This window comes from Eublepharis macularius, chromosome 2 (assembly GCF_028583425.1).
Source record: "Eublepharis macularius isolate TG4126 chromosome 2, MPM_Emac_v1.0, whole genome shotgun sequence".
NCBI lineage: Eukaryota > Metazoa > Chordata > Lepidosauria > Squamata > Eublepharidae > Eublepharis > Eublepharis macularius.
The window spans coordinates 114,639,295-114,664,057 of record NC_072791.1 but is presented as its reverse complement, the minus strand read 5'-3'; the positions used below and the strand labels follow the sequence as shown (position 1 = coordinate 114,664,057).

The 24,763-nt window shown below is 42.3% G+C and overlaps 1 protein-coding gene across 1 annotated transcript in view; it reads right to left on the bottom strand.

Annotated features, from left to right (window-relative positions):
- The window catches only part of KIAA1549L (KIAA1549 like), a 242,499-nt gene that overhangs the window by 66,161 nt on the left and 151,575 nt on the right, over positions 1-24,763 (bottom strand). The window contains exons 13-16 of the mRNA XM_054972418.1: positions 24,451-24,578; positions 22,327-22,350; positions 7,698-7,876; positions 2,259-2,476 (exon numbers count right to left, since the gene is read on the bottom strand). Coding sequence (XP_054828393.1) covers positions 2,259-2,476; positions 7,698-7,876; positions 22,327-22,350; positions 24,451-24,578 — 549 coding nt within the window. The remainder of the gene's footprint in view (positions 1-2,258; positions 2,477-7,697; positions 7,877-22,326; positions 22,351-24,450; positions 24,579-24,763) is intronic.

The window sequence follows — 24,763 nt, the reverse complement described above, 5'->3', positions numbered from 1 at the left end:
TTTCATTCCATTGTCTGAATCCACTCATTGTCTCTGGGTAAGGTTAAATATCTCATCTTTAATGGTTGAAACCAACAGAAAATTAGCCAGGTACAGTTTACATGTAGTATATATATATGTAACAAACAACAAACAAAAGAGCAAAAATTTATTTTGTTAATTTTTAAAGTAGGATTCTACACAGAGTTCTGAAAGACATGCATCGTTTTCTTCCCCAAAAGATCTTATCAAATAGCATTCTATTACATACATGCAGATGATACATGCTGATTCCTAGACTGTCATGTCCTAGAATGGTTCTCATTACCATAGGATAGTTTTTCTACCAACACTGAAACAGCATTTAAAGGTGGCCAAAAGCAGCTTCACATTCATTGTTAACGGGGCTCAAACATTTGTTGAACAGCTATTCCCATGCTGTTCAACAAATGTGTGGATTGTGGTAGAACTGTGGATTGTGTTTGATTGGGTTTAGATAGATAAGAGCCAGTTCCCACCCTCTGCTTGTTATTAACCTCCGCTGCCAAAATTATAGGTATGTGGTGCATGAGTGTGTCATCTCAAGTGACCGTGTTTCATTGGTAAAATCTCAACTATGCTTGAGACTCTGCGCAGAGTACTTCAGAGCTATTCCCATCTGGGATTTGAACCATGGGCCTTGGATATATTATACCAATATATTTCCACTGTGCTGTGTCTTTCTTTGCAGTGTTCCATGCCCTGCTGTGTATGACTAGTGTTGGCCGCACGGCTGCTGGGAGATGCCTAAAGCTCCATGCTGTTCTTGTTTCTGTATGTCCAGCTGGGCAAGTGGTTAGTATACAATGTGTGTCAGATGTGGGTTCTATTCCAGCATCTCTCTGCTGATTTGCTCCTGCTTGCTAGCAAAAAAGGTGAACTTTGCCATCTTGTCAGTGTCCTCCTTGTGAATCTGAATATATAGATCATGTTTGTCACATGGGTGCCCTCCCCTAGTGAAGCACTGGGAGGGGGGTGAGGACGCCTTTTATGGAAGTAGCCTTGCATGTTCCCTTGTTGCTGCCCCCATGTCTGCAATTCCCTTGGTTGGCAAAAGGCTGGTGTTCAGGCTCTGCTCAGGCTCTGCCTAGCCAAAGAGTTGAACTCTTGTGCAGGAGAGAGACTCGAGTGCTCTGTTGGCACTGTCTCTGCTGAGTGTGCCTCAGAACTATGTAACCGTTGTGTTGGAGTTGTCGTGTTTCTTTAATGTGTTGCATTTCACAAAAGGGAACTTTGATGTAGGCAGGGAATCATCTGCAGAGCTACCTCAGGTCCAGGGCTCCTTCCAGTCACACCATGGTGCTCCTTCCAGTGAAAGATGTTATGTTCCCTTTCCTCCCTCCTTGGGTGTATTCTACATATAGGTACCATGATATCAGGGATGTGTGGCAGCAACAACTGTGCAATGGTTGGCTGTCTTCATCTGCCTGTCCCAAGAATGTCAGTAGTTTGTCATTCGTTGAATGGTGGTTTGTAACAGAGTTGCTGTGTAATCCAGCACAATTACTATACTCTCTATATTTTGTTGATGGGCGTTTCTGATTCTTATTTCTTTTCTGCAGAATAGGTATAAGACAATTGGTTCCCACAACAAAATTTTGCAGATTGTATCAGGGTAACATGGGGAGGAGTGAACGCACTGGGACCTCCTTCTTAAAGATCTTTTTCTGTCCCACCTCTCCCAAAGATCCTTCCCTGTTCCACCCCACTTCCCCCTATAATGATCAGACATTTGTTCAAGCTGAATCGCCAGTCCCAAAAGAAGACCTCCCCTCAAAGGCTCAGTGCAAAAGGTTAAGTGCAAGGTGTGGCCTCTTTCATGTGTGGGGTCTGTCACTATTTGAGAGAGGCTGAGAAAGGTGAACTACAAATGATGTAAATAAATAAATAAAATCACTAAGGATTGCTAGTAATACTTCGCAATCTCTTCCCAGAGGCTTTCTAGTTGAGATTGGTCTCCATCACTTCCCCTCAATCCTTGCCTTTCATCTGCTGGCCCAAGACTCCCACATCACTTTTGCTTAGGTATGATGCATGGAGGAAGGAAAGACAGGCCTTAGGGCACAAAAGAACCAGTTCTTCACAGGCAAATGAATGTGACTTCATGTTATCATTCCGTAACATACAGGCCACACAGGCAGAAACATTTGTCCTCATGACTTGCATATTTTGTGGTGGAAACTAAACTAGGTTGATGGTAAAGACACAGGTTAACATATATAAAATGGGTAAACACTCACCTGTTTTTGGGTTCTACAAATGGAGAAGATCCATCTGTATCAGGATCCAAAATATGATCTATTTCATTTTGTGCTTTTTCATAATTTTTTTTCCTTTCTACCAGTCCCTTATTATTATCAACTTGGGGGAAATCATAATATCCTTTCCGCTTGGCTTTCAGGCGCAATTTGTTGCGATAGTGCTCTATATCAGACTTCTGCTTCAGGGCTTTGTTAACCTGAAGGTAAGTAAAAACAAGTTTAAATTGACAATGCCAAAACAAACTATTCTAACTAAACTAAAATTAGAAATTGGTTTTTATGTATGTGTTTTCATGTACACCTTCTGTTTCACATCTTTAGAATAAATTAAGAAAGGCACAAATGGACTTACAAGGAAACATGAAAATATTGGATAAAGATTTATGAAGAGATGCAAAAGATTCTTAAACTCAGATTTGAATTAAATCCAAAAAGTATGCTCTTAAATATCCAACCAATTAATGTTAGAAAAGAACAGGGAGATCTTTTCCGTTACATAGCGACGACAGAAAGAGTATTATTTGTAGCAAAATGGAAAACAGATACCTGTCCTGATTAGGGGTGTGCAAAGGCACACTGTTTCGTTATTCTTGTTTCGGGTTTACCCGAAACAAGAATCTGTTTCGGATAGAGGCAAAAGCCGAAACTGCTAGCCGTTTCGGATTTCGGCTTTCGGGTTTGTTTCTGCTTGTTTCGGCTTTCTTTCGGCTTTTTCAATGGGAAAATGCCTCCATCTTCCCGGAAGCCTGGGGGAGGCATTTTCCCACCAAATCATCCCAAAATTGGTGGGGACCTTCCTCTAACCCCTCTCTAACAACCCCCCAAGTTTCAGACCGATTGGACTTTGGGGGGCCATGTTATGGCCCCCCAAACCAGGTCCCCCCATCCTCGCATAGAAAAGGGAAGGGTGAGCATATTGTTAGCTTGCTGCTGCTCATCTTCTTCTTCATTATTTCCTATGGGGAAAAAATGAAGAGGCAGGCTTCCTTTGCCAGGGGTGGCATTTTGAATGCAAAATGCCCCCCAACCCTCTGGGGCCCTTCTCCCACCCTTCCTCCCACCCCCCACCAAGGCACAGCCTGCTCCCACTTGGGGGGGGCATTTCATGGCCTCCCCAAGTAGGTGCTCTTTTCTCTACTACTTACAGCTGGGGGAGGCTTGTCTTGCCAGGGGTGGCATTTTGCATGCAAAATGCCCCCCAACCCTCAGGGGCCCTTCTCCCACCTTTCCTCCCACCCCCCACCAAGGCACAGCCTGCTCCCACTTGCGGGGGGCATTTTATGGCCTCCCCAAGTAGGTGCTCTTTTCTCTACTACTTACAGCTGGGGGAGGCTTGTCTTGCCAGGGGTGGCATTTTGCATGCAAAATGCCCCCCAAACCTCAGGGGCCCTTCTCCCACCTTACCTCCCACCCCCCACCAAGGCTCAGCCTGCTCCCACTTGGGGGGGCCATTTCATGGCCTCCCCAAGTAGGTGCTCTCAGCCCCCAAAGTCCACCTCCTACAGCCCCACACAAACCCAATTCCCCCCCAGCTGCCACACACAGACCGAAATCCCCACATTAGCCCCTCACAGACCCAAATCCACCCCCAGCAGCCCCACACCCATAACCCCAGGAACAGGCTGGCAAAGGCCAGCCCTCTCCCTTTGTTCCCTATGCTGGGAACTTCTAAACTCTCTTTCCCTGGGCAATTCTGCACAGCCCAGGGGTGCCACAATGGTGGGCACACTTCTGAGTGCCAGCTGGTCCCTGTGAAAGAGCACCTGAACCACAGACACCCTCCCTCAAATTCCCCCACCACCTACAGAGATGCCCCATTGTTCCCTATGATGGGAACCAACTGCACAACAAAGAATAAAACACGACCAACGCAAAATAAAGTTTTTTAAAAATTATTTTCTCCCTTTCAAAGTACAAGTAGGCAAAGTATTATGACACATTACACCAGCAGTCCCCCACACAGAAAAATAACACAACTCACTTAACATCAGAGAATCACAAAGCACAATTCCTGTCAAAAACACTTTATTTCTTGAACAGCTTTAGGTTACACAGCAGGGGGGCACACCAAAGGGCATGGCAGCAGTATCTTACACAAAAATAACACAACTCACTTCACATCAGAGAATCGCAAAAGCACAATTCCTGTCAAAAACACTTTATTTCTTGAACAGCTTTAGGATACACAGTAGGAGGGCACAACAGGACATGATAGCAGTGTACTACACAAAATAATACAACCCACTTCACTGTTTTTGAAAGCAATTGTGTTTGGGTGATTCTCTGATGTGAAGTGAGTTGTGTTATTTTTGTGTAAGATACTGCTGCCATGCCCTTTGGTGTGCCCCCCTGCTGTGTAACCTAAAGCTGTTCAAGAAATAAAGTGTTTTTGACAGGAATTGTGCTTTTGTGATTCTCTGATGTTAAGTGAGTTGTGTTATTTTTCTGTGTGGGGGACTGCTGGTGTAATGTGTCATAATGCTTTGCCTACTTGTACTTCGAAAGGGAGAAAATAATTTTTAAAAAACTTTATTTTGTGTTGGTCGTGTTTTATTCTTTGTTGTGCAGTTGGTTCCCATCATAGGGAACAATGGGGCATCTCTGTAGGTGGTGGGGGAATTTGAGGGAGGGTGTCTGTGATTCAGGTGCTCTTTCACAGGGACCAGCTGGCACTCAGAAGTGTGCCCACCATTGTGGCACTCCTGGGCTGTGCAGAATTGCCCAGGGAAAGAGAGTTTAGAAGTTCCCAGCATAGGGAACAAAGGGAGAGGGCTGGCCTTTGCCAGCCTGTTCCTGGGGTTATGGGTGTGGGGCTGCTGGGGGTGGATTTGGGTCTGTGAGGGGCTAATGTGGGGATTTCGGTCTGTGTGTGGCAGCTGGGGGGGAATTGGGTTTGTGTGGGGCTGTAGGAGGTGGACTTTGGGGGCTGAGAGCACCTACTTGGGGAGGCCAAGAAATGCCCCCCAAGTGGGAGGAAGCTGAGCCTTGGTGTGGGGTGGGAGTAGAGGTGGGAGAAGGGCCCCCGAGGGTTGGGGGCCATTTTGCATTCAAAATGCCACCCCTGGCAAAGGAAGCCTGCCTCTTCATTTTTTCCCCATAGGAAATAATGAAGAAGAAGATGAGCAGCAGCAAGCTAACAATATGCTCACCCTTCCCTTTCTTATGCGAGGATAGGGGGACCTGGTTTGGGGGGCCATAACATGGCCCCCCAAAGTCCAATCGGTTTGAAACTTGGGGGGTTGTTAGAGAGGGGTTAGAGGAAGGTCCCCACCAATTTTGGGATGATTCGGTGGGAAAATGCCTCCCCCAGGCATCCGGGAAGACGGAGGCATTTTCCCATTGAAAAACCCGAAACAACCCGAAACGTTTCGGGTTATTTTCTTTCGATTAACCCGAAACGTTCCGGGTTTCTCAAAACATTTCGGATAACCTGAAACAACCTGAAACAAGTTTGTTTCGAGTTTCTTTCGGGTTTCAGAAACCCGAATTGCACACCCCTAGTCCTGATGTGTTAGAGTGGAGAGATAAGATTGATTAATATGTATCAATGGCTAAACTGACTACTTGTCTACACAATAGACCAACAGCTGAATTTTGGGGAAAATGGAAGGACCTCTTTGATTACTTGGGCAGAAATTAACTGATATAGAAGTTTGCATAACTAAAACTAACCAAGAAGAGGGAAGGAGGGAAGGAGAATTATGATACATCTATGTTTAGGTACAATAAATTTAGAATGTTTTTGTTTACTAAGTCAATCTAAGTTTAAATGTACTGCTTGTTTAACTCTCAAAACTATTCTATATGCATTGTTTATATAGGATTGTATAAATCTCAACTTAATTTCCAATCTAGTACCTGTATAATCCTTTATTATGCACTTCTTATTTTCATCTCTTTTCTTTTTTAAATAAAATCTTTTTTAAAAAAAGAAATGCACAAATGTACAGATCAATCATATCACAGTTTTATTATTATCCAGATGATTAATTGCCTGAAACTATTCAATGAAAGACGCACGAAAGAAGAGTCCTATGACATCTTAAATACAAACACATTTATTGTAGCATAAGCTTTTGAACTCACATCATCAGATGGATACAAGAAATTTGTTAGCCTTTGACATGCCACAAGACACTTTGTTTTCTACCCCACTGAACAGGAGACATCACATCCATTATTTTTTTGCGAATTACTTTTACAGCCTATGGGTAGATTACTTCTAGTAACAAAAGGAACAGGCTGGGGTTATATTATGTGTAGTGTTAGGAGCATATTTCAACTTCCTTGACAAATGTTGCTATCCTCTAAAAAAATGTAGTAACCAATCCATAGGCTGTAAAGGACACAATTATGAATTGCCTGTGCCAGGCCCCACTATCAAATCAAATCAAATCAGTCCCCCACACTCCCTCCATAACCAAATTAAAACAGTATTTATACTAAGAAACAGGAAAATTTGACAGCATTCTTTGAGTAAGATTTAGTCCCCATGTTGAGGTATCAGTTTACTTCTTTCAATCACCATTCACCTTAGGCATAACTATAAGTTACAGTTTTCTTGGATCCATCCCTGCACCCAGTCAACAGATGGTTTCCTTACTTAGAACTCAGTTCCCAGGTACATATAAGCCTGATTTAAACTGGAATCAAGGAGTGTGGGAAAGGGCGCTTAAGCCTTCCTCTCCCTGTGTTGTTTTCCCAACCTGAAATGGCTAAACTGTGGGGAGCTGCATATGTTCTGCAAGTAAGTTGCTCCAATATGGCAAATACCAGCTCCTTGGGTTGGGAAGGCTTGAGCTACACATTTGGGCTCCTGGGCTTCTGGAAACTGAGTTCAAAGCACAGAAATCCCAGACCTTGTCTGACGATCAAACCTGGGGGCAGACCTTAGAAAAGTATAATATGTAGTTAGCTCCTTAGCAGTACTCTCATGAACAGTGTAACATGATACCCACTAATTCATTTAAGATCATTGCTCCAATTTCCACCACTTTGACCAGTTACAAGTAGAGGGCAAAACTATGGCTATGTTCTTTTGATTCCATTTGGCACAAACACCATGACTATGAGCATCCTTTGCACAGACAACACGAAGCAAGAAGAATGACTTCAAGTACTTTCATGCTTTACTGGACCCCAAAGGTAACAAAGGAAATGTAATAGTTTGCATCACCTTTCCATTTAACCAGAGGCCAACTAACTGAAGTTCTCACCTGTTCTTAGACTGCTTTGTGGCAGTTTTTATATATTTAAAGTGCCAGAAGTAAAACAAAAAAAATGTTTCATGTCTTCCTGGATCCTAATGCCCATGCCAGCCATTGCCCAATTTTCCCTTAAGCTAAACATTTTTAAAAAATAAAAGACTTGTCAATACACAAATTAATACATAAAATCAGTTACCAGATATGTTCTCACCTCTCCATTAAGAATAGCAGTTTCCTGACTCCTATCTGATGTTGGATGTACAGGAGGCAAAGCTACAGGTTTTATGGCAATTAGTTGCACGGATCCAGAGGATGTGTCAAAGGGATCAAGGGAAGTCTTGGCAACACTGTCAAAGAGCATGCCTCCTTCTTCTTCATCACTTATGGGCACTAAAACACATAGAGATTAAGTTAGCATATGGTTTTGGAGGGGGGTTGTCATCTTTGAGACAAAAAATGAAAATTAATTCATACATTAGATTAAGGCTGATGCTTGCCATATTCTTGAGGGCCAAAACCCTGGAATCACAGTGTTTAGATTTCAGATACTTGGAAACTGTTGTGGGCTTTATTTTCCATTCAAGGTAATTTGATTAATCCAACATCTGTTGGAGTAGATGCAGATACTCCAGTGCAGGAGGAAATATGCTTTTGTTTTGTTTTTTAAGAAAAAGCTGCATCATGGAGTATAAAGAAGCAGGAATTGCAGTTTTGCTCCTGATTTTCAGGCATTCAACTGGAGGTGTAAAAGACATAGGTGTATGGGCACTTTCTACAAAATCGAGCATCCTGATTGGTACACACCTAGACAATGTTCGAACTTTTGACAGAATGTGTGGAAGTAGGGCCAGAACATGCAATCCTGTCCCCTTTCCATGTAGTGAATGCACATCTGTAGAGTGAAAAGGGTTACAGTCAACCTGGAGACTAAAGCCTCTATTCTAACATAAAGCAAGGACAAGGAAGGAAAGAGTCACAGGTAATAAGTAGTCACATTTTTCTGATTCTCCTCCTATTCTCACCCAGAACAGGCCTTCAGAATAGCCATCCATTATACATATATGTTCTTCAAAGTGCTCATATTACATACCCTCATCCTAATTTCATTTCTAGTACATAAGTTTTGGATCCATTAAAGAAGAGGTGACAGAACACCTGTGTGTATACAAGATGGAGAAAAAGAAATATGTGCACAATATTGCCCCTATCTCTTTCAGACTCCTTAAAATATGTCTACCCTAAGTAGGATTGCCAGGCCAGGCCAGGCCAGGCAAATGTGGGAGGTTTGGGTGTGGGGGCATGGAGGGGACGCAACATCATTTGGGCTGCTACGTCACATCCAGCGAAAACTTGCAAATGATGTAGGGTAACTCCAGGAATTGTCAGGAACTTTGCAGTAAAACCATTGCATATCTAGCATTTCCTAGAGCTATGCTATGTCATTTTTCAGGTTTTCTCTACAAGTGATGTAGCAGCACACGCGTCAGCATATTTTTCTTTAGAAAATTCTCCCACTACCACTTGAAACAGCAGCAAACAAGGACAGCTGCTGGCAGGAAGCCTATTATAGCTGAAGGCCTGGCAGCCCTAATCCTAAAAGGCAGAGATAACAGCAAAACTAGGGAGGAGACCATCATCAGGTCACTGGGCAGTCATCCTCAGCACAGGTTAATCAGAGGAAGGTCAACAATTTAAGCCATGAACATTACACTAAGCCATTGCTAGTTAACTGGTAATATAACCTGCTCTTTAAAAAAGAGTATCTCCAACCATTACATTAACAGAACAAATTCTTTAGCACTCAGATATCTTAATTCAGCCTTTGAAAATATTTTTATTTCCAAAGGCTGAATTATATTCTTTATCCTAAAAATAGAAAACCCATCCACGATAACAGATGTTGCTCTAAGATTTAGATGACAAATCAAATTCATGTTGTTTTGGAAACATACACCCATTTAACAAGATAGAATAGTAAATATGAAGCGGCCGGCTGTCGGGGCCGGGTCTGCGCAGGTCCGTCATGGCCTGGCAGCAGGAGCGGCCAGAGGGTCCTGGGAACGGTCATCCCGGCAGGGCTGTCCCTGCAGCCCGTCAGCGGGTTAGGGCTCTGGCCCCCTTTTGTGGCCTCAGAAGGGAGGGAGCCCCGACAGGGTTACCTCACCGCTGTATTCAGCTCCTTCCCGACGGGGGACCGCCCTTGCAGAAGGACGAGCCACCTGGCATTACCTCCTCCTCGGCCGGGGGTTTGTGAGCCCTTTTATCCTTCCCTCTAAAGGAAGGCCCTCCCTGCGCCACAGTATCCCACCCCCACAGCTAACCCAATCACCTGCGCCAGAGCTGGCCCCAGTCCCCGGCCCCACCCGCACCCAGGTTCGGGCTTCGGAGAAGCCTTCTGGCCACACCTCCTCTCCTGGGCCGTGCCCATGTCCCTCCTACAGGCGTGTGCTGGGGCCAGCTTGAGGGACCAGCCCAGGGGCCTATCCCTAGCTCTCGTTGGCTGTGGGTCCCGCCCCTACCGATCTTCCCTTGGCGTCCACCTCCCGGGTCCCGCCCCTTCTCCCTGCTCCAGCGGGCTGCAGCAGCCCAGGAGACCTTGCCTTCCCCGGGGCGGCCTCTTTCGGTATCGGGTCTGCTGGTGCTGGCGCCAGGGTGTTCGCGGCCCTCTTTCCGCGCCAGCTCCTCCTGTGGTCTTGTCGTCGCCGCGGGCCCTCTTCCCTGGCAGTTGCGGGCATGCAGCTCCCAGCATCACAGCCGCTGCTGCCACCGGGGCTGGAATGACCAGTGTCCTGGTCTTCAGGCCCACGGGTGCCTCATTCCCCAGGTGAGCGGGACCGCCATGGCCTTCTCCTCGGGGTGCTGGGGGAGGGTCACGGGGCGAGGCAGGGGAGTCTGGGGCAGCGGAGGAGCCGGTCCCTGGCCAGTAAATTTTGTAAAAATTTTCTAAAATGAGTCACATGTAATTTTATCATTTTCAGAGTGGTACAGGAGGTTATAAGAAGTTATTTGAATTGCTGAAATGTATAAAAGTCATGTCAGTTTTCTTCTAAATTATATCTTTACGATTTGTAAAACTGTGCATAAAAATCAATCCTCTCAAAAAGAAAAGGGCACTTTTTAAGAAAGAGAAATATTAGATCAATAATCTTGTATATTGACACTGCACAGCACCTTCCTAGATAGTTTATGTTCAAACAAACAAAAGCCTTGCCTACTTTACTTGTATTTGTTAAAAATAGTTTAAAAATAAAAGCGGTATAGTTTACAGATCTAATGGGACAAATCTTAGAAAAATTCGGGAGGGGGGTAGAAAGCACCCAGAGAATGGACTAAGGGCTACTGTGGCATAACCTCCACTATGGTTGGGCGTGAGGTAAGTGTAGCATAAGTCCCCGGGCCTGGGAACACCTCCCCCCCACAGCAGTGGAAAGTTGCGCCATGAAAAATGACAGCGTAACCCATACACACTCATGTCATACACACTCATGTCATGGTAAAAACCCACTTGCCCCCCCCCCCAATACCTAGCCCTGCCCAGGTGACTCGGCCAAGCCCCCTCCTTGCCAGCCAATCAGTCCCCCACACACCCTCCATAATCACCAGCCAGGGAGACCATGGCCTGGGGTAAGTGGGGGCATGGAAAGAGGCCTGGCTGAGAGCACCCTGTCATGGGAATTTAGAGCACAAGCTGGGAGAGGGGGTACAAGGTGGCAGGGAAAGTCTGCACCGGGGGAACATTGAGACATTTGGGGAGTGCTGAGCACTCATTCAGGGGAGGATAGCTGGGCCTTGAATGTCTGAACAGCTATTTCACCAAGTCCCTTGCAGGTTCTCTTACTCCTGAGGCTCAGCTTGGTGAGGGCCGAGGGCCCACCGACAGGTAAAGAGGAGCTGGGGAGGCAGCTACTCCTGCTTGATGATGTACAGCAGCCTCCCCCTTCCCTAATGGGAGCTCCACCCTCATGGATGAGTCTTGCCAGGGGGTGTGCAGCCCGTGGGTGTGATCTGGAATGGCCCATGGCTGCCGCAGAGGTCATCAGCCAAGGAGCCAAGCATGACCCAGCAGTTGGGGGTGGGTGAGCAGCTACTGCTGTTGATGGGTCCTCACCACTCCCTCCTAAAAAAAGGCAAGAGCGTGACTGTGGTGGAGGATGACTGGGTGCCCATAAATAACAACAACAATAACAACTGCACTTATATACCGCTCTTCTTGACAGATTAATGCCTCAAGAGCGGTGAAGAAGTTAGTGTCATCATTATCCCCACAATACAGCTGGGGAGCTGGGGCTGAGAGGAGTGGCTTACCCAAGGCCACCTACTGAGCTCAAGGCAGAAGTGGGATTTGAACCAGTAGAGTGCTGATTTGCAGCTGAACCATTTAACCACTGTGCTACAGCAGGGTGCCCACCCTGCACCATGCTCACATGGCCGGCTGCACACACCCCAGCTTTTCTCCCCAGATCCACAGCTGCATGCTGCCATATGAGCAGAGTATCCAGCTGCAGATGAGGGGTGCATCCCTGCCAGAGGGGCATCCGGCCCAGGGGATCACCACCTGCATCCATCTCAATGGAACCTCTGCTGCCGTCCCAGCCACAGACACACTCAAAATACGAGACAGTCATACACAATATACGCACAGAGCGAACTAGAAAAACAGGGAGGAAAAGGGAAAGGAGTACAGGGCCAGGTGATATTTATCAGTCTAGAAGATAGAGGACATCCATGGAGAGTAGTGGCTGAGCGACCCACATATCGCAGCAAGAGGAAAGGGCTCAGACCCATGTCTGAAGTTGTGCATAGGATCCCAGGACACACACTGAGCACATGGCAGGGCAGTCCAATTGTACTGGCGAACATACCTTGTGGCAGAATCGCATTGTCTGCCGAAAAACAATAGCATAACATGTCTCTGGAGGTGAGACAAAAAATGGGAAAGGTTTGATTAAACCTTCCTGGATGTTACTAAACTTAAGAAAGGTGATTGACGATCTGCAATTACCGGAAGGGAAGAGTTTATCAGGTCCCTGATTAATTCTGATTAGGAAGGAGGAAGGAAGAGAAGATCAGCAGGGTGTGGGTGATTAAGTCAGGGACTACTAGAAGACGTCTTTTGTCTTTACATTTATGCACATCTCCGTGTTTTGGGGCTGCTAGTCAGTCCTGCCTCCTGCCTCATGTTTCAGTAATTTTCATCTCCAGCTGGAGTTGGGAACTGTTCTGCCTAGCCAGGAACGTGCCATGGGGAAAAGGCTTATGATATGTCCATATTCATAAACTTCTTTAATAGCATGAGGGTATGGCTTGACTGCTAATACTTAGGCTAGGTATGTAAGCAAATTTCATCTTGCACCATAACAAAGCTGAAACATACGCATGCGCATGCACACAAACGAAGTGAGAATCTATAGTCTTTATATACATTGCTGTCATTGTCTGAAATCTGGTAAATGTCAACATTAGAGGTGTGCACCTGAAAAAGCTTTGGGTTTCCTGCTTTGGATTTACCCGAAGCAGGAAAAAGCTTTGGAAAAACCCGAAATCTGAAGTGGCATGCCACTTCAGATGTGGGTTTCTAAGAAGCTTTGGTATGCTCCATAAAGATTCAGAGCATACTGAAGTGATGGGGGGGAGGCCCACCCCCACCCTCAAACTCCCACCCGCACCTTTTAACCCCATCCCCACCCCACCCTTTAACCCCATCCCCCTACCCCCCACCCCACTGACTTTGTCAGGCAGAAGGCTGGAGGCAACACTGTGCTGGCCAACTGGCCGGCAGAGAGGGCCTTCCCTGCTGCCGTCACCATGCAGCTGCGGCTGGCTGGCAGAGAGGGCCTTCCCTGCTGCTGTCGCCACGCTGGCCTCCTCCAGCATGGTGCCAGGTAAGTGGGGGTGTGGGTAAGTGAGGAATGGGTAAGTTTAAAGGGCCCTACCGCTTGTGAAAGGGCCCTTTACATTTAACCCCCGGGGCCTCAAAGCTTCCCGAAGCATTACGAATGCTTTGGGAAGCTTTGATTTAGTATTTCTGAACTGGGGCCAGCGTGCTGGCCTCAATTTGGAAATACCGAAGCTTTCCAAATTGGTCCTGATTTGGGTATTTTACCTGAATCAGATACTCGAAGCACACACCCATAGTCAACATTATAAAACCCAGTTTTTCCACCAATTTCCAAACATTTTTCAGTTGTTCTGTGACTGTGGGACCTTCAAATGATTTTCTATTGTTATCTCACTTTTTTTCCAGATATACTTTAAGCTTTATGTGGACTAAAGGTACAGATCCATTTGGTTCTTTTTTTTATCTCTCTTCCCCCTCTCATTTTATCCATCTTTTTAAAACCATAAACCTACAGACAGGGTTTGTTTCTTTTTTATCAATCTTTGTATGGTGCTTTGTTGTAGGTACTATAGAAATACAAAATTTTATTATTATTGCATGAGGTACTGCTTAAATATACATTTAACCCAGAACAAACCCAATTTGGGAATACAGAATTTTTTCAACTTTCTTTAAGGTACTGAAGCCAAGATTCATAGCACCCAATGGAGGAAGATGAATCAATTGGATTTTTAAAAATAGCATGTGCAGTATCTATATGTATCAGGTGTATAATGGCAGCTCAATCCTTTGAGTGTCAGTCCCAAATTTAAGAGAAAATTCAAATATCATAACTAAACTGAACTGTGCAGTCAGTCAGTCATTTATTATTACAGCAAAAGCCAGTAAAACAAAACAAATCTGCGATAAAAAATAAGTTATTACATCAGGGCATAACAATAAGATCAGAGCATTAGTGCTGGAAGAATTGATGAAATAAAAACAATGAAGATAAAAGAGAATTTAAGTTCTTGGGCAGCAGAGCTTCTTCATTTTGTAATTCAATATCAAGAAGTCTCTGTGTGATGGAAGTTCTTGCCATTTGTAGGTTTCCATGAAAGAGATCTTCTGGGACTAAACCAATCTGTTTAATCTTATTAAGAATTTGTGTAGACCAAATGGGAAGGGGTTCGAGGCCAGAAGGAAGGGTATTAGGCCCTTTGGCTTGTAGAGAATTTTTAGCCAGAGTGATATTGCTTGTTCCCAAACTTTTGTTTCTACTCTGGGTAGACCGGCCTCTTACCTGAGTATTACATTGGAAATGCATTTAGGTACACCAAATAGGGATCTAAGAAATTTAGACTGGACGATTTCAAGGGACTTTAGGTTGACAAAGGGACCAATCTGAGAGCCATATAGAAGTTGGGCCAATGGTTTTGCTTGATAGATTTTTAAGGCCATAGGGAGAAAGCCAGCACCCTTCCTTCTAAACAGTATAAGGATTGCATTTGCACTTCTCTCTGCCAAAATAAATGCGTTGAAAATTTGGAGTTATAAGAAAAGGTCATACCTAAATATTGAAAGTTCTTGACTTGTTCTATGGCATTTCCTTTGATATTCCAGTTATACTTCCTAAATGAATTACTGAAACGGACAATTTTAGTTTTAGCGAAATTGATAGTTAGTAGTTCAGTGTCACATTGCTTGCTAAATTTTACTAGAGCTCACTTAAGACCAACCCTTGTTTGAGATAAAAGTACTGCATCATCAGCGTACATTAAGACCTTTCTACTGCTTGAAAGTGTTGGAGCATGAGTATCAGTTGTATGAAGACATGTAATTAAGTGGCTGACATAGATGTTAAATAGAAAAGGGGCCAAGAGGCAACCTTGCCTGACTCCCTTTTGAACCGGAATTCTTTTTGATAAGTTGCCTTCTTGTGTAAGTCTTATCTTAAGGCTGTTATTTTTATGTAAATTAATTAACAGAAGTAACAGCCTTCTATACTGAACTGTGCTAATATACTGACAAAAAATTTTGTGTATAATATCCTATTTATACATTATACCGAACATTTGATTTACAAACTGCTTTATGAATGTCATAAACCCAGGTCTCCCAGATTCAAAACTTAATGCTTGGCACACTAGACAAGCCATTATCACAATCCTGCCAAACTATTTTAAAACCTTCTATTTGGCAAGTGGCAAGTAGCCAGGCTTATGGATCACAGCATTAAGAAAAATGTTGATCAACATACAATGCCAATTCAAATATGTCACCTATTTTTTAAACCACAGATATACCATCTTCAAATGTCATATTACTAGTGATAAATACTGCAGAAATACTTCTAGTGATTCATTGGAAATATAACTGGGAAAACGGATTTCATTTATGGAAAAATAAATAATATTTAGATCAGGCATAACTAAAGGTGTAAAACTGATACAAGGAGAAATATTGGATAGTTTTTTCATGTTCACAAAATATACAGTTACAAGGATATTAAAATTGCTTTATCTTGTTTACATGAAAGCTGGTTACTAATTGTCTGAAATTTGGCAAGAAAAATCTCATAAGAAAGGGACACAATCCCTGGAAACATTATCTCAACTAGATAGAGAACAAATAGAGCCAGAAATGTGTTTGCTACTGCTGGAAAGAAATAAACAGAATGAAGAAAACAAATCTGTGTAATAATAATAAAATACTATTTTTAAAATAACAAACCAAAGCAAACCCAAAAAACATATGGGATCAGGGTTGAACAGGAGATGAGACGGCTTAACGCTCCCCTCTTAAGACTCTGCCAATCCAAACTGAATACCCCACGTGATATTATTAGCCCCAATGGAAACAGATGGGTTATCTATCTTATTTTCATTTAAGGTTACTAAAAAATTGGGTTGGGGGAAGTTTCAATCAGCAAACCACAAAATGTTTTTAAAAGGCCCCTTTTCCTCCCACTCTTGTGTGGTCTCAATTTGAACCAAGCTACTATACAGCTTCTATTTGCATTTTAAAAATGCTGGGAGAATCTAATCAGAGATCTCCAAGCATCTTGTACGTTTTGACCCTAAGTTATCAATTCGCTGAAAAGCCAAAAAGGGAACCTTAAGACACTCTTCCCCCCTTCATTTATATTGTGTTTTGAAACTGCACCACTGACCCTGGCCAGTGATTTCATTAATACACAGTACCTGTTGATGGGGGAAGTACTGGATTGCCTATCGTCCTCAGCATCTCATGAACAAGTATTACGTTGGGGAAAGCTGCAGTTTTTACAGAACGTTGCCGTCTTGGAACTTGGAAATGTATTTGTGTAGAATATAGTAATCCTAATTATGAACGTCTTAACTACAATTTTTAAATATATGGTAAAAAGTCTAAAACTTAACATTCCATCAGGGAGAGCAAAAGCTTTGTAGCTGCTTGTTCTCATTAACACTATGGGTGCGTGTGGGGGAGGGGTTAATAGCCTACATCTAAACCTTTTTTTAACCTTTTGCTTTAACACAACTGAATGTCAGCATCCATTTATAATGATTACTCCATCCCACTCTTTTCCAAACCCAGGCCCACTATTTACTGCATTTATTTAGATGGAAAAGAAGAAAATCAGTTAGTTACTATAGAAACTACAGCTCTCTGAAATATTCTACATATTCATACTAGCATTCTCATACTGCTGAGATTATGATGCTTCTAGAAAAGCTTTGCCTCCAGGGGTGCAGCAAAGTCTTCTATACCCCCTTCTCCCCCCCCCCCGCCCCCGCATTTGTAACACACAATTTGAAGCCAAGGTCACAAATGCTAATTGGGAAGATGGCTAAGCTTGGAAAACAAAAACACCTGTAAGTGGTCTTGTGGATCACTTGTGCCAGGGCTTGGGCCACAGACAGGTTTGTGCACAAATCCTGTGACAGAGGGACCATCTTCAGTGAGGTGGCTTCTGTGTTCCTATCTACACAAATGTAGCCACAATAAAGAATGCTTTGAAAACATACATTGAAAATAGATGGGCATAGAGTAAAGGTGTGTGTATGGGGTCTGTGATTTGTGAATTTCCTGCATTGTGCAGAGGGCTGGACTAGATGACCCTAGAGATCCCTTCCAGCCCTATGATTCTATGACTCTATAAAAACCAGTGAGAGTGGCATTTGGGCAAGAACTCTTACTGCCTTACTGCAGTACTCATACATTAAAATGACAGACTCTTTTAACATACTTTGCTCCATGGGCTATCCCTTTCTTGGAAGAAAATGTATAGGTTTCTCAATATTCTGAAAAGAAATGCATTACTATTTCAGATATACATACATTCTGCCAAATTTACGTAGGATTTGTCTCTGTTTTGCCATTTACCTATCCATCTTCCCAAGCTGGATATAGGACATATTATTTTGCTAGTGAAGGTCTAATTAATTGAAGACAATACTAAATAATTTTGTCTTGTGATTTCCTTGGCAATTTTCCTTCTATTGTTTGGGCCCGCGCTGTGGCCCAAACAATTCAAATATAAAATTAATTCAAGCAAAGTACACATTTCTGATTTCTTGACAGATCAACCTATGTGTATGCTAACAAAGGCTATAGAGCATTTGTAAATGTATATGGCTAATTGCCACATTTGTCCATTTTCAGATTTTCAAGTGTTGTTCTCAGTTAATATTGCATTCGCCCTTACTTTGACGTACATCAAAGCAGTTATAGAGCTCAAAACTAAACCAAAGCCCTTCACAGACTCCAGATCTCATCTATAGCTCACAGTGAGCATAAGCTCCCCAGTACAGCACAGCAGCTGATATTTGCATAACTGATTGAAAGCTCTATATGTATGCTACAATTCTATGCCCAAGGAACCTCCAGATCAAGATGGTAGGACCTGGCCGGCCAGGCAAATTGGTTCCCCCCTTTCAAGCTCCTAAGCCTCAGCCATACAGCAGTGAGGGAAGGACTTGCACACGGGGTTCGCCCAGGCAGTTTGCCCACACGCACCAGCAGCCGTCACAAGCAGTACCAGCTGCTCCTAGCAGACCCCTCTTCCCCACCAATAGGGAAGCGCCAAGGGTGCTCACCGGCTCGCTGCCTCTCTCCAACTCCAACTGAAGCTGGGCTGGTGGAGCAACCTAAAGAGCCTGCTGTCTCCGCCCACTCGGCAAATGCCTGGATGCCCGGGAGTTAGTCTGCTCTCCCTCCTTCCAGAGCGGCAATGCACATCTCCCTCCTAGACCAGCTGAAGCTGCCTGTAGGGCCATAGTCTTGAAAATCTGGGATAACAAAATACACACCCTCGCCAAATCTGGATCTGAAATTAATCTGTTTTTTTGTATGCACACCCTTAGATTCAACCAAGTTAGGTTAGAATATATTTACAATGGTATTACAACCATTTCAGATTGTGTAAAAATGAAGTAACTGTCCTTCCCAAAATACATTAAGGCCAGATCAGATGTTATGACACTGGACTGCATTTTTGCATTCACAGTAGCTGGTTTCATGATCTTGCAAAATGTGTAGCAAATTACTGTGAGAGAGGAGTTTAATTGCACTACTTCCATGATACTAATGTCAGATTTTATAGGGGTTTTATAGGTTTTATAGGGGGGGTTATAGGTTTTAGCTAAAAAGTATTAAAGTTTGTAAGTGTATTTCAGGCCAAAAGCTGTGAAACATGTAAAAGCAGAAGCTGGGATTACAGTGGGTGACCCAGACTGGCCATTTGATGTAGCTTCCTTTGAAGGAGCAGAGCAAAAGATTTTACAATTAATAAAGCACAGTCTGAGAAATATTTCTATACACACACACACACACCTGCAATTTGTCCAAATATGGACGAGAAGGAAAGAGGGAATGAGTGTGGGCTGAAGACCCAGTCTAGGAAAAGACCTGGTATGAGAGGAAGAACTCCAGATGACCTTTACCCTGGTGACTGGAAAAATGCCATTGTTAGCTCCCTACCAGGAAAAAGGAGAAGTCATGGAGACCATGAGTAAGGCAGATGTAAGGAAAGTTCAGAATATCTGTGAGTCAAAATTATCCCACCAGGTCTGTTTGGTTCATTTTTTGGTTCGTCTCTGCAGACAGCCTGGCGCCGATCAATCAGTTTTCTAGGCAACAGGGGATGGACTTCCTGCAGACCCTCTGTGGACCCAGAAGTGGCCTTCTGCTGATCTGGAAGTGATGATTTGCTGATCTGGGTGTGACGTTTTCACAAACCAAACGAACCAATTCACAAACCGTGGCAGGTTTGTGAAAGTTCGTGGTTCATGAAATGCGATGAACCACGAACCGCATGGTTTGGTTTTTTTCTGGTTCATGCCCGTCTCTATCCAGCACCAAAGACCCGGCCAGCTATCAGAGTGACTGTAGGTGTGCATGTGTTGCTAGGGCATATTTTGTAATCAATACAAGCTGCAGCTTTGTTTTCAAAGGGCTTTAGTGTATTGTCTTGTTCCTGGTCCCTGTGGCTTGATCCAAAGAACCAGCTTTGTGGGTTGAGGAAAACCCGATTAACTCTCACCATCTCCAAGCCACAACAGAATTTCTTTCTAACACCAATACTTCAAACTAAATGGCTTGGACCACTGGAGGCCACAAAAGTTTGGTTGATATCCATAAGCTCCTGATTTGCTCATCACTTTGTCTATAACAATGCAGGTTTTTAAAAAAATAGGCCCAGCATCATGTTTAAACTGGGTCTTACTGCAGGAGCTTCTCCCCTCCTTTGCAGCTTGGATATTCAGTAACTTACAGCACACTAAATGAATCCAAGAAGGAGCCTACAGCACTTCAGAAAATATGCTGGGGGGAAAATCCTATTATGTCTGTGAGAACATAGGCTTCCTATCAAAGAAGTACACATCATCTTGTAGAAAAGAGCAGTAGCCCAAAGGGCTATTTTTTACAGTGGGAGAAAAGTTTGCTAATAGGAGACACTCATTTGGCTCAGCAGTATTATTTAATAACTTCCACTATACCCTTGGTCATACATGCAAAATGCATACAGAGAGGTCCAACTGCAACAGATACATAGGAGTAACATCATTATTCCCTGCCTCCACATTACTTGATGCAGAATATAATAATGCAACTGAAGCCTCCATACAATTGAGCCATAGCATGAAGCACACAACTTAGAATATGTTTCCTGCCTGAACATATAGAGCACCCTCCTTCACTATATAAATTGAAACTGAGTCTCAGGGCCTATACAAACTTGTCAGAGCTAACAAAATTCAGTGGAATTGGTGAAAAGCACCATTTAAAAATGAAAATCAGTACAGAAAGCTTTTAAAATATGCCTTTAACAAATGTTACTGTCTTTTCATTGGGGAAAAATGATCTGGAAAACTCTGTGACCCATGAAGAGCTGGTCTATGCCATTATTCTGTCAGAGATGGAGATTTAAATTAGTTTTATATTAAAGACTTTATATAACCATAACTATGAATGACAGGCCAATTTTTTCAAAATACTAGTTCTATCATTCAACCTTTTCTACCAGTTTATTCATCTCCTATTTGTCCACTTGCAGGTGTTAATAGAACATGCTGTGTGTCTAATCTGGGAGGCTTTTGAAGAGTTACAATTTCAAGTTTTGTCCTTTACTACCAAATGCTCTCATTTTCCTCTCTATCTAAAGATCAGAGGGATAGGATCTAAAATTGGTTTGTTACTATGACAACTAATGAACCAGTTTTTAGTCTCTAAATCAACCAATACGAATAGAAAGATCTGTATTCCAATTTTCAGATTTTCATTCTTCAGAGAATAAAACCACTATATCAAAAGCTTACCAGACAATGAATTAATGCATTCCCCACCTGCACAGTAGCCTTTGCTACCATGGAACTTTGTCAAGGACAGAAAAAGATATACTGCATAAGCCAGTAGCTTTTTGGTCATGCTGAGTTTTTTTCATTTGAACATAGCTTCCATGCTTGCAAAGGAAGAAACATTATTTCAGTGCCAAGGCAGGTCCATACATGTACCTCTTTGAGCATGCCAAGCCGTTCTTGCCATGGGAGGGAATAGGGAACCTTGCATACCTGGCATCACAGAGTCAATCTACATTCATATGAATACATATATACCCTGCAAGTTAAATTATAAAGGGTCTCGTTTCTATACTGTTTGCACAATCTTGATGTACAGGAATCCTGTGAAATCATATCAGAATTTCTCCTTGCTTTGCTTTCTAGGAAAAAGGATCCATTCTCTCTGTAGTCTACCAAAACACATTCAGAGGAAGTAGAGAGGGACTCGCTAGCAGTAATAAAGGACTCATGCACCTGTATGCAAGAAGGCATGCTAGGAAATTAAACCACCTCCAAGTTCCTTTTGTTTGGCCCTAAGCAAATTATCAGTGCAATCCTAAGAAAACTTTCCAGGGAGTAAGGTCCACTGAGTAGATTTCGTTAGGATTCTAAGTAAACCTGCTTTGAATTGCGTTGCATGCTACCAAATGAGTTAGATTCCTAGCAGAGATCTATGTTCAAACACTTTTCTCCCATTAAATTCTCTTAGATTTTGGATATTATTCAGTTTAACCATACTTTCTTTGAAAAAAGAATGGGGGTAAAGACATTTGTTTGTATCCACAGGCAATTATTAATTCATTCAGTTATTTTAATATTTATATATTGGTTTTCTCCCCAATGGGGACCCAAAGCAGCTTACAATATTCTCCATTTTTATCCTCTCAACAACCACTCTGTGAGGAGAGATAAGGTAGGCTAAGAAAGTGTTATTGGCCCAAGGTCACTCAGCAAGTTTTCATGGGAATTCAAATCTGAGGCCTCCCCGATACTAATCCAACATTCTAATCCATACTGCGTGGTATGTAACAAATATGGAAATTAATATAATTTACACCTTCACACTGTCAAATGCTATTTTCTTTTCATAAATAAGGCCTTCTACATAGCCATTATTCTAAGGGCACGTTAGAATTGTGGTTACTGTTGTTTAAATGAAATATCAGCAAAATTTTAATCAAGAAACTAAAATTTCTTACCAATTTTCTTTGAGGATATAAAACCTGAATGTCAAAGAAAAAACAAACAAACAGAAAATAATGTCCTCACTAAGATATATTAGACAGACCAATGGACAATCATCTCATCTCTTTAAATGCTTCCAAGAAGGATTTTAAAAATACAAATTACATTTTAAACATTAAGATATTTTTTGTTGGAAATTATGTGCAGTTTTCTCTTCAAAAACAATATGTGAGGTATATGGAAATCACTATAATAGATTAAAATATGTAGGAGTATTGTGGCACCTTAAAGACTAACATACTTTTATTCTGGCATAAACTTTCACAGATGAGTTAAAGCTGTATCGAAAAAAGTCCTGTAAATTCCAGCATCAAAGGACCAAGAAATATACAGAGTACATTATGATACTTAATTATGTAAAATCTAAATGTGATTATTCACAAGAGCCGTATTGGTGATAATGCTAATTTCTATATTTTTAATGGTTAACATTTGTAATGACTGAGAAATTTTGCATTTAACCCTATCCATTAGAAAGGGACTCACACTTGAATGTACATCAATGATGTACATCAGGTACTCTTAGGATTATAATATCCACTCAAGAAAGCCAGGTTACCAACATCCAAGTGCGGCCTGGAAATCTCCCAGTAATTTACAACTGATCTCCAAACTACAAGGTCAATACACCTAGAGAATATGGCTGCTTTGGAGAAGGGACTCTAGGGCATTATTTATTTTATTTTTTTACTTGATTTAATTTGATTTATACCCCACTCTCCCCACAAATGGGCTCAGGGCCCATTGAGATCCCTTCCCTCCTCAAACCACATATTCCCCAGGTTCTACCCCACAAATCCCTAGGAATTTTCCAACCTGAAGTAGGCAAGCCTACAATAAAGTCAAGAAACCAACTGCCTGTTACCCAGAAATAGCCTGATACCACTTATAGCTATTGTGAATGGATTCTATACTTCATAACATTTGAATTGTACATAATTGTATAATTCCTTGTATTTTCTGCAATTCATGATCCTGTTGTTTACAGGTTTTTTTCTTCATAGACGTGCACACACATCTACTTGATGAAGACCTGCTCCAGGCATCTGACATACTCCAGTACACAAAAGCTTATTCTAGTATAAAAATTTCTTTCCATAGTTATACCTCTATAATTATTCCACAGGTTACTTAATAACAGATTGTTAATGCATCAGTCCTGCAATCAAAAGGCTTCATAGTTGCCATCAGTCTATGTACAATGCCATTGCAATATTCTTTACTGTGGTGTTCAACTGAGCTACACAGGACTATATAAGTATTCAACAGGTTTTCTCCAGAGTATGTATTTAAGGACAGAATCCCAAATTTTCATTCTTCAGCATCTGTATCCACTTATGCTATAATGCTGACACAACGTTATACTTGGTGAAGCTACATTAATGCTAACATTAGCAGACTCCATTTAAATATTTTTGATGCGGCTGCAAGTTAAGATGAAGACATTGACTGCTAATCAGACAGAAGATAAAAATACAATGATGATTTCATGCATTAGTTTACAATATACAACAGTTACCACTCAATTAGTGTAAGCAAACAAAAAGAGAAAGAAAAACATCACATAGAATACTGGAAATTAATATTCAACTCTTATTAAATATAGCCTACTATTAAATCACACAGCCCATAGCATCAATACGAAGAAAGCGACTCCTAACAGCAGTATGCTCTTTAACTTAGGGCCTTAGCAAACATTGAACAAAAGGGAAAATGTCTACAGAACAAAGAGAAAGCTGTAGCTTGGAGGAACATCACATCTTTTCATATCCAATGTAGTCTGATTATCAGATCTGGGCCAACGGAATGCTGCACTGAAGCAGAAATATACTAAAAACAGACAGAATTCTAGGTTCCCATGTGGAAACTGCCAGAATCTATTTTCTTAAGGAAAATAAGTCAGTGATTGCAAAGTCTCTAGAATCTAAAGCACAATGGTATTGGGGTTGCTTCTTACAGTATGGAAATTTGTTACGAACAAAATGGAAAATATAGTTATGGCACAGCGCAATACTGCATAGCTTCATGGGAGAGATGGCAGCCATACGGTAGATCTTTCATCAGAAAACATTTCTCACCATTTCTCTTCCTTCCCTCCTCTTTTGTCACTTTCTGCTGCACCATTATTTTCTGTGGAGAGCCTCTGCCTGAACTGGGCTTTTCTGATTCGTTGCTGATGACAGAACCGTTCTCACTAGGCGACCTGCTGCAAGTAACCATAGCAACAAGGAAGACTGTAAGTTTCTTCTGCATATTCCTTATTTCAAGGTTATTGCATTTGCTGGGTTTGCATCATTGACTTTTAAAGTTTGATTTTTAAACAAAAAGAAAGAAAATATATTCCAATAAAGAAACAAAATAAAACAGAGAGGAGTCTACAATATTTTTGAA